Below are 10970 nucleotides of genomic sequence, written 5' to 3' on the forward strand. Positions count from 1 at the left end.
CATTTGGGCTCACAGATATGCTGACCTCATTTCTCTTTTCTCCTCATCACAGAGCTGTTCTCCGACAGGGTAAGCCATGTGAGAAGCCAGCAGGGGAGAAACGGCAGAGACCGGAGATGGGGCCTTGGGAGGCTCTAGGATCTTCACTCCTGACCCTCTGAAATCTAGGAAGGTTTTACACTGTTGGGATGGTGTGGGAAGAGCACTGTCTAGTGGCAGGAGAACACCTGCAATGACTTCTTGCTGCCCTTGACCTCTAAGAATTGAACCCAGATCCTCCATGCTAAAGAAACACATTTTGAAGAAACAGACTTCACTGTCTTAAGTGCTGGGGTTATAATGTATTCTCACTTAGAAACACTCTATTAATATAAAGTTATCTCCCGAATGTTTTTAAAAACACTCATCACGAGAATAGACTTGCACACATGGCATGCTCAACTTCTTCTCTGGAAACTCTCAAGTTACAGCTGGAATCTCTGAGTTTCTTGGATTTTTAATAATTCCCTCCATCGCAAAAAGGACATAATTGTTTCAACAGAAGCCACAAAACTTCCAACTTCCCATTCAAATTCAATGGAAAAAAACCCAGCCTTCTTCAAATCAGCAAGAACAGTAGGTGATGCTACCCATTCCCAAATGTGCGCTGACCCAGGGAAATGAAGAGGAAGTCAGAGCTGGGCTGGGAACGGGGCGGCCTTCCCCAGATCTGCTGTTTCCCACGTGGCCACACCACTGCCTGGAATCAGAGCCAGGACTGCCTTATGCAAACTTCAGTTTCTTTTCCAGGCCCGATCCAACTCTCCTCCCCCCGATCTGTCCCCTCTGGGTCCCAGTCTGCTAATTCCATTTCGGGTCCTGGTTAGTCCCGTGCCATGACAGCTGGGTCACAGCCAGGAGGATGTGTGGAACAGAAACCGGTCACCTGCACATCCATGTCCATCCCCCTACACACACCTGACATGCACCAACGGGGAGGGCAAGTCACACTTGTTTCTATTATCTCAGGGTTTAGAAAAACTTCACCCTCTGTTTGAAGAACTTATGATTTACATATGTTGGAGATCTCTTTAAAAACCCAAAGCTGGAAACAGGCTTAAGTACAGCCTACTTTCAATCATCCGAGGACCAGTTCTCCCACTCACACATGGCTCAGCCACCCCCTTGTTTCACCCTCTTTTTGGCGTTCATCTGTTTGTGGATATTTTGGCATTACTTGGCAAAAGGGAAGCAGATGAGTAAGGTCACCCAACTAATGCACATATTTAACAACATTAGCTCATAAGGTGTAATAAAATGCTGTGTTGGGTTCTGGTGCTGGCTTTGCTACTAAAAAGCTGGGGCACCTCAGACAAATCATTGACTTCCCTGAAATTCTGTTTCCTCATCTTGAGATGGCTCTGGTTACACCAGCCCTTCCTACCTCACAAGAGTTCTGCAGGGCTCAAAAGAGCCAGTGCATGTGAAAATGCTGTATCTATCGGCAAATGGGATAATAGTTATCTCTTGCTCCCACAATTTCTTGGCCCTTCTTAACTATTGATGTTCTCATGAATATTTCCACATGAGCGGGTTCACAAAACACCAACTTGTATCTTCGGCAAATGCAGTGATTAATTCTTCCCAGATCCAGTAGAACAAAGCATAAAAGTATTTAAAAAAAAAAAGACTGGCAAGAAACATTACGCCTGATGTTCATGAACCTGCTGTCTGATTTCATGAAACCTGTAGTCTGTGTTTCTTAAAGGAAGTGGTACATGTAAGCCAAGTTTTAATTTCTAGCAGCCCTAGCTAATAGCTACCACAAACATCTACTGTAAGACCTGCCCCACCCTGGAAATGTGTTTGTTCAAGAAACAGGGAGGGAGAGCAGAAGGTGGCACGCAGGCCCTCTACCAAAGAGTAAACATGGCCCAGCCCGCCGTGGTCACAGGTGAGTGTCCTACCCAGCTACCTGCCTGCCCGTGTGGTGACACATGGTAATGAACTGACTGGACATTCCAACCCCACCCTTCTTGCAAGCCCTCAGCACCATCTCATCTCATTTCTCCCCCCCCGTACCCTCAAATGTGAGCAGGGGCAGTACACATGGGTGAGTAGTCCTGAAAAAAATCAGTTCCCCAGGGGTCTCCAAACTCTGTGAGCTCCCCACTCCCCATCCTCAGCCAGCCTGGAACATTCCCTGGCTGGGCACATGTCTAAGGTGCCAGGAAGGATACCCGCTGCTTCTTCCTCCTTGCTTTCCAAAAAGGGAAACAAAACAAAGGCAAGACAAAAACCCCACAGATTTCCCTTTGGATTCATCCCCCACAACTTTCTCTGCTCCAGGAACCACAGGTGAGCTAGAACGGGCCCTGCATGAACTTGGCCACCCTGGGCCAGAGACCACACCATGGAGAGCCCTGGGGCCCACCCGGCTCTGCCCATGTATCCTCAGTGTGGTGTCTGAGGTGCTTCAGAAAACACCAGGTATCACCGCCCCAGGTCTTAATCAAGACAGCCTTGGCTTGGGACAGACCTACCCATCACTATTACCCACCACCAATTTTATTCTACTTAAACCACTGCCCCAGGGAACCAAGCCTTCTGCCCTGTCTGACATCACCATCTCAACCTCCTCACTTTTTCCCCAAATCCCCAAAGCTGGCCCAGCTCCCCTCCCAGCCCTGAGATCCAGCTTGGAGCACATGGAGAGACACTTGCCAAAACTCTTGGAAAGAAACCTGAAAGTGACTAAATGCAAAACCATCTCCCCAGTCGGGGCTGGTTTTCCTGGCCTCAGCTGCCACCAGTGGCTCCTGACCCAGCTGGGGAGAGCCGAGGCAAGCCCTGTGGGAGGAGGTGGGCGGCTGGAGTCAGGGTCGACGCCTGGAGAGGCTGAAAGCCCCCTGCCACCACCATCAGCCCAGATCTGCAAGCACCAGGATAGGGAGCCCACAAGGGCTGGTGATCTGAGCTCAGCGAGCTGAACGGCTGGGGTGGGGCTGGGGGGTGATAGCATGTTTTGTACACCCACAAATACTCCCCCACCCAAGAACAGTCACCTCGCCATCTGAGGAATGCAGGCAGGAAGGGCCTCTGGTGAGGCCAGAGGTGTGTTTCCAGGTTCCTCGTCAGCCTTAATAATACGCTGGGCAGGGGAAGAGTGGCAAGGAGCGCCCATGCATGGGGAAACTGAGGAGCGAGGGGGAGGGGAGAGGGCGCATGCAGCACCCCACGGGAGAGCACTCGGGGAAAAGAGCCGGGGCTCTGCCATCGCTGTCCCATCCCGGGTGGCAGCCCCTGACGCAGAAGTGCTGGGCACCAGGCCCAAAGGAGGGAAATGGCCTGAGGGCCTGTGGTGGCCCCAGCCCAGCAAAGGCTGCTCCTACCCCGATCTAAGAGGTTCTGACCTTACCTCGGTCTCTAGCAGGGTGGACAGGGGACCCCGGGCAGGTGGCTTCTCCTCTCAACATGAGACCTCAGCAGAAGCATCTCTGCCTTCTGGCTGCATGAAGCTATTTTGAGGATAATGTGGCAGTGAGCATGGAAATACTTTGGCCTCCTCAGAGAAAAGGCATTACTGACATGCAGAGAATTGTTCCCGTGCTCACTGTCAACCTGGGCTAGGCTGGGCCTGCGCCTCAGCCGGCTCTCCTCGGGGCTCTGGCCGCTGACCAGCACACACACCTCGCAGCCAGGAGCCGGGGCTCCCGAGGCAGGGTCAGTGGACGTCACCTGTCAGTCAGTGGCCCTTGGGACAGGGCTAGAGGCTGTCTTTTTCTGTCACTCAAGGCCCCCCTGCCAAGCTGGGCACAGGCTGATATACCAGTCAACTGGGGAGAAGCGAGAGGATCCCAGACCAAACCCTCACTACTGATGGGAGATGTCAGTTCACTTCCATCGAGTAACTAACTCTACAGGATCAGCAGGCGAACAGACACATTCATTATCAAGTCTAATTAGGCTGGCAGACAAGTGGCATTAATCATTTTTGACTGTACCTGGGATTCAAGCCCCCCTCACTCCATTATCAGAAAATTTCATGCTCTGATGCATAAGGGGGAAATCAACCCCATGTTTAATCCTTTCACCTGCATCTTTGGAGAAGACAAGAAGCAGGCAGAAGAGGAGATGGGGGATGCAGCCTGGGGACCGCAGAAGGCCTCTCTCAAAGCAGTTTCTTCCTTCCCCAGGTCCCTTCCCTTTCCCCAAACACACATGCTCCAGTAGGAGTTTTCCTAAGAAGTAGACGCCGGTTAGGACCAGGGGCAGGGGAAGGCTTGGGGATGGGGAATTCCATCATCTTTAACAACAAAACATCCATTTCCCTGTTTAATTTTCCTAACCCCAAAGCCAAGAGTGGGCCTAAATCAATGAAAACATTTCCAGCCACACACTTTGGTCCTGCTGGGCGTGCTGCACAAATACCTTCCAAGAGCTCAAGGTAAATAAATACAGGGCACTCTCCAAGAAGCCTGAAATGAAGATCTTCTCTGCTGCAGGAAGAATCGATGTCCCCAAAGCTCTTCTGCAAAGAACTCCCCACAGGGGGTGGCTGTTACCCGGGCCTGGAAGTTCTGCTTAAACCCACCAATAATGCAGCAACAAGACAGGGCTGCAGAGGCTGGGTCGCAGGCCCCGGGAGAAACCAGCCACACTGCCCACCACAGGCCCTGAGCCCCTCCCCGCGGGCTCCAAGGCACCCTGCTGTCCACACACGCTCCACAGTTAGAGTCTATCACTGGACAGGAGAGGATGGAATGGTGAGCCCCAGGCCCCCCCTTTCAACCCTGTAATTCCAATCACTCAATCATAGCTCCAAAACAGCTCCCCCTCCAGACAGGGACTGTGAGTCTGGAGCAGGCACGCGGCGCTCCCGAGCAACGTGCACAGCAAGTCTCAGCACTGCCTCCTTGAAGGCTGGAGCTGGGCGTGGAGCCCCCCATTTGCCAGACCGTTCCCCCAAACAGTCACCTTTCAGAAAGGGTGGATTTACAGTCCAGGGTGGTTTACAAGTCCACCGCAACGGGATGAAAGGTAAAAGGTCCACTTTGTGTGCCTTCCACAGGAGAAAGGATCCTTGACCTGCAAGGGACATTCCCCGAAGGGGAAGCCAAAGGGCAGCCGGTGAGTTTCTCAGGTTATTTGTTGTTCACCGATCCCTCCTGGAATGCTGACAATGAGGTTTACCGCCACCACCCAAAACACACACGGGCACTCACGCAACCTCTCTCTTCTCCCTGTCTCTCCACCAATTCCAAGTGGATTTCCTTCCCTAGCTGGCAAACATGATTTCTTTAATCCTGGAAATTAATATTAACTCTGAATTTTCACCTGAGCCACCAGGTCTCAGTTAAAGAAGAAGAAATAGGGGTATGCCCAAGGGAGATGCCCTTTTCAGATGACTGAAAAGGCAAGCAGACAGGGGGAGGACAGTTTTCCAAAAGCTTCCCTTACCACGAGCCCGTTTTGCCAACACAGCTCCCACTCAGAGTCAGCCTCCTGCTCAGACAGATGCCGTGCACAGGCCACTGTCCTTCTGTTTGCTTCTACGAAGAGGGGGATTGAATAGTATAAATAAGCCAACACCTTCATCAACCACCAATTATTAAGACTCTGCCCTGAGCCTGGCATTTTGCTGGGCATGGATGATACAAAGGCAAAGAGCCGATGGCTTGGCGAGTCCTATGCTAGACACAGACGGGGCATTCTGTGGGGATGCTCCTTGGCCACCGCAGCCTCCCCCCTGGGGACATGGAGGCAGGAGTGACTTTTCTAGAGGCCACTCAAGACCCTTACCTCCTGGGATGCTCAGTCACTTCCTCCCTAAGCCCAGGAAACCAGACAGAGTTGGAAAACTGTATTCCCTGCTTGGAAAGGTGATACCACGGGGTGTCAGGAGCCCCGATTAATTGTTACGCAGCTGTCAGATGGGAAGGGATTAGTAATAATAATCGCATCCAACATTTACATAGCATTTTGCCAGGCACTGTTCTATCACTGTGCATATATATGAACTCATTTAAGCCTCCCCTCAACCTGATGAAGGAGGTAATATTATGATCCCCATTTTGTAAAGAAGGAAACTGAGACCCAGAGATGCCTGGGCTCACACAGAGACAGAGGCAGGATTCAAAGCCAGGCCTTGTAGGCCCAGCCTGTGCTCCTAATCATGGCACAGGCCTGCCCTTTTAAAGTCATATTTCTGGCCCTTGCTTTTCAAAACAAAGATAAAACAAACTAAACCCATCATGGAACTAGACTTTCAACTTAAAGATGCTCAGTGAGTTTGATTTGCTGTGTCCACCTGCCAGCCCTCATTTGCACATCAGAACATTTCTCAATTGTTCCCAGCCAGCCACAGGTTCACAATTAGTTAAATATTAATAATGACAGAGATTCCTCTCTGTACCCCCTGATTCTGGCTCTACTCCCTCTCCAGTGATCAAACATCCTTGGGACCAGGTAGCAGGGCATTAAACCAGCTATCCAAGGGGGGCACTGGTATTCAGGAAAGTGAATTAGATTTGACCAAGTCCCACAAAGTCAGATGTACCGCCAAGTGGACCTGGATTATTGGAGATTCAGCTCTCTTGCCACTAGAAGGTATTTAGGAACTAAGCAAAGGAAATAAACAACTCTAGCATGAAGTGAGGATAAATTCACGCACAATATCCTACATATGCACATACAAACACATGCAAATATACCCCTGACTCTTATGCACCCAAACAAAAACTTCAAACCATGTGCAAAATGCTCTACAATTCATGTAGTCTCCAAAAATCAAAACGATCTGGAATTCCAATGAAGCAGATTTCCTGGGATTCCAGAACAATAACAGTGAGGATACTACATCTTCCCTGTGTATAGCTTGGTGGACCAGGACCTTAGAGAGGACAAAAGTAGCCAACACATCCATGGGCAAGTTGCTCTGGATTCTTCTGTAAGGTCAGGGGCATTGGCCAAGTGACAGCAGCCCTCCACGTGTGCCCTCAACACCCACAGCACACAACTCTTGAACTTCTGCTCTTTCCTGCCTAATTAGCACCTTAACTGTGAGTTCTGGCGGTGGAGGGTAAAGCATCCATTTTGCCCTCCAATCTTCCATCTTCCACCTGGCCCTGGCTAGAGTCTGTGCCCTCCTTCCCTGCAGCCTGCTGCAGTGGGAGGCACATGCACAGCCTTGGCAGAGAGAGGAAAGGCAGAGGCCTCCCGATGTGGAAGGTGTGCTGTCCAATGCAGCAGTCAGATGGGAGATGCAGGGCTGCTGTTGCGGGGGAAGGGCCACTGCAGAAGGATGCAAACCATGACCATTTCAAGAAATGCTTGTTAGAGGTTGTGCCATTGTCTGTGCTTCAGATATCTGAAATATCTGTATAAATGAATAAACACATGGCTCTGGGTATGCTTTGCCAAACATGGCAATGGCAAATATGGGGGGTGGGAAAGGGGGACATCATTAAAGGAATATATACACCTAACTGTAGTAAGACAAAAATAATAACCCCCCAAGAAGACTGCAGATTTGCTCAGAAAATCTACATGCTGGGTGCCCAATGTTTTATAGTTAGGCTTTGTGAAAAGCCTGGTTCAGGAGAAGGCTGAAGGGGACTGAGAGCTGGGGAGGAAGGGACCCCACCAGGAGTAGGGTAATTTTAGGGCACAATGACTGGTGTAGGAAACGAGGAAGAAGAGGAGGAGGCAGGGCACAGCCAAACATGAAAGCAGAGTCCAAAGGTTTCAGCGGCCAGATGTGGAAGGCAGGAGGGGACACAGGTTCAGGGTGACCTCGGCCTCTCTCTTCAACTTCACAGCCCCTTCTCATCCAAAGCCTCAGAGGGGAGGGCATCCCGGTCTCAACAGGTCCCCTTGGAGGAAGGGTTTGATCCTGTACCGTAGGTAGACAAGCAAGCCATTTCTCCATTTTCACTATTAAGCAAGGGTCAAAAGGCCATCTCAATAGTGGTCTCGCCCCTTCCCCCAAGGTCAGAGACCCTACAACAAAAACAAGAGGGGCGCATTGGAGACACGGTATGACCTTGTGGCTATCAATCCCAACCTGAGCGTATCTGGGGAAGCGACAGTGCGCACCTGTCAGGGGAGGTGTATTGGTAAAATATCGACTGCACAGGAATACCGGGCAGGGGACTAAGGAACAGAGTGTCTCCAAGGATTACTTCCCTTAAAGTCTGGGCCTGCCCTGGAGTCAGGGCAATGCCACCTCTCTCCCCAACCCCCTCGCAGCCCGTCGCTCCTGGACTGCAATCTCTCCACGCGCCCCTCCCCTGCCCTGCCCTCACACTCACTAGCGCAGCGCAGCGCCTGTCGCAGCACCTCTTGTCCGCACAAGTCACACCAGCCGGGGCCGCCCCGCAGCGCCAGTTCCGCGAAGCAATGCCCCTCGCCTCGCTCCGCCGGGACGCGGGGATCCTGAGGCTGCTCGAAGATGCTCCGCACATCGCGGGGCCGGGGCGCTCCAGGCCGCCGCCGCAGTCTCTGTTGTAGACCCGGCCGGAGAGGGCGAGGGGGTCGGGAAGCCCTGGGTTGGGGCTCCAGGTCCCCCCGGGCAGTCCTCCGAGCGCTGCGCCCCTCATGCACCCCGGGCGCAGTGGAGAGGGGCGCGCGGGCGCAGCGGCGCGACGACCGGCCGGGGGGCTGTGGCTGCGGCTCGGGGCCGCTCAGGCTCTGCAGATAGCGCGGCGGTTCGGGGTCCAGGAGAAGCGGGTACGGGCGCTGCCCGATGGCCGGGGACGCCATGGTCATGCCCGGCTAGTGGCGGCGGTTGTCTCCTGGCGCGGCGCAGCTCCCGAGCCAGCCCCGAGAGAAGGGGCGGCCCCAGACCAGCGCGCCTTTAAAGGGACCGCAGCCGACAGGGCGGGGCGGGGGCGGGGAGACTTCAGAGAGGCAGGAAGGGCGACACGAGGGAAAGGCCGATGGACCGAGTGATAAGGCTGACTGTGGGGGGCGCCTGAGCACGAGTGAGGGCTTATGGGGCGCCTTCAGGAAGCCTATTGGACAACTGGGGTTTAGTATAGGAAAGGCGTGGTACAGTACAACTCAGAAAAAGCATTTCTGTAAGGTCTCTTTGCCTTCAGCCCTGCCTCTGTCCCTCTTCCTTCACTTCCACCAACACCAGATCCAACCCCTGCCCGCCACCCGCACCCCAGCACGCCCAGGCGGGAGGGGAGAGCTTAGGAAATAGCCGAGGATGGAGTCTAAGGAGGACGACCACCGTCTAGGGGTCCCCCGCTACCTTCCCCAATTTCTTGCCGATCGGAGGGATGTGTTCCCTAATTTTGCTGTCTTCCCTCGCCGCCTCTGAGGAGCCGGGTCTAGGTTAGGGCGCGCGTCTGCACCCGCCTTCGCGCTCCCGCAGAGCAGCGCAGAGTCCCGTGACGCGGAGGGACGCGCGCGTGGTGTGACGCTGCCGATGCTGACCAGAGGAGCCGCCTCCGCGGTAGTGGAGGCTGTCCGCGTGCTGCTCTCGCTCTCGGATTTCCCCTCCCTCTGGGCTGGATATTCCTCTTTCCCGTAAAACTGTGGTTATGTTGATAGTGCCCCTGGACCGTGAGAACGCCCTGGCACCCTGTGGGTTAAGGGAGTTTTTCTTCCTAAGTCAGTCCCTCTTCTGTCCCATCTGCTCGAGTAATTGCTGTGGAAATCCGCCCCCCACCTCACCCCCCACCCCCGCATAGCCTTACTTTGCACCTGGTATGGACAATTCTGTGGAACCTAAAAAGACCCTTTTCTACCAGGACCAGGGCAAACTCCACCCCCAACCCCCACTCCCCACTCCGCCTAATTTGATGCTCTGCTGTCACCATCTTAAAATTCTTAATTTTTAAACAAAGGGCCCACGTTTTCTTTTTGCACTGGCCCCTGTAAATTACGTAGCTAGTCCTGAGCAGTATCTTTGCCCTATTGGGATAGTGTGGAAAAGAACAGTACCAGCTGTTGGGGTGGGGAAACTGAGGTGGAGCCAGAACTCCTGAGTCTTTGAATCTAACCTGTGTCTCCTGGCACAGACCAGCTGTATGACTTTGGGCTGTCTCTAGCCCCCGTTTTAACTGTAAATTGGGCTGGGGGTGAGGAGGCAGGCTTTTGCCCTCCTCTCGGGTTCCAACACTTTGACGCAGTGATCACACCTTTCCTCTTAAAACATGGAGTTCGGTTTGGTTGATTTAGCAGAGATTACCAGCAACCAACTTTCCGAATAGTCTAAATTCTTCCAGACCTAACAGATTCCCCGCCCCCTCCTCCCAGGCCAGAGATGGGTCTCCCCCTAGTGTCCAGTAGGGGATCTTCACTTTTGCTTTTTGTTTTCCCCCTTGGAGGTAATTTTTAGGTAATTCCTAAAAATCCTAGAGCCTGGCGCCTAGGAAATTCCCAGCCTGCTTTGTTCAGTGGCTGCACAGCAGCCAACCCCATAGTGCTTCAGAGCAGAGGGCAGTTGAGATAGGGGATTGCCCCCTTTTGCTACCCTCCTCCACCTTCCCTCTCCCCTGTCTGAGCCTTGCTTTCTCTACATCAGTGGTTTCCAAACTTCACTGTGCATCACAATCACCCAGAGGGTTTGTAAAATCACAGATCACTGAGCCCCAACCCAGAGTTTCTCAGTCAAGTAGATAAGGGGCTGGGGTTTGTGTTTGTATTTTTAACATTTTCCCAGGTGGTGTTAATGCTACCAAGACCCCACTTTGAGAACCATTTCTCTAGCTCTAAGGTGGTGATAGGAGTACCGGCTTCTCAGTTCTCTTTCTCATCAGGCAGGGAAAATTCAGTGGAACATCCACAGAGGGGTCTATTCCTGAATGATTTCTGCTGAATGTGTAAAAGGGAAAAATACAAGTTGCCTTCGTGGTCTCTTATTCTTCTCTCTCCCACTTTTTCTGCAAGCCATTCTCTTGGAGTTGTTGCAGAAATCTTGTGTTCATATAAATATTTGCCTGTTCCTACCCTCTGTTATCCATCCATCTCTACAGGCA

At 52.6% G+C, this 10970-nt stretch overlaps 1 protein-coding gene across 1 annotated transcript in view; it reads right to left on the bottom strand.

The window, feature by feature from the left end:
- Positions 1-8824, bottom strand: part of RASSF5 (Ras association domain family member 5) — a 68074-nt gene extending 59250 nt beyond the window's left edge. Inside the window, exon 1 of the mRNA XM_037824865.1 lies at positions 8292-8824. Coding sequence (XP_037680793.1) covers positions 8292-8748 — 457 coding nt within the window. The 5' untranslated portion in view covers positions 8749-8824. The remainder of the gene's footprint in view (positions 1-8291) is intronic.
- Positions 8825-10970: the final 2146 nt, after the last annotated feature.

Source organism: Choloepus didactylus, chromosome 2, assembly GCF_015220235.1.
Source record: "Choloepus didactylus isolate mChoDid1 chromosome 2, mChoDid1.pri, whole genome shotgun sequence".
Taxonomy (NCBI): domain Eukaryota; kingdom Metazoa; phylum Chordata; class Mammalia; order Pilosa; family Megalonychidae; genus Choloepus; species Choloepus didactylus.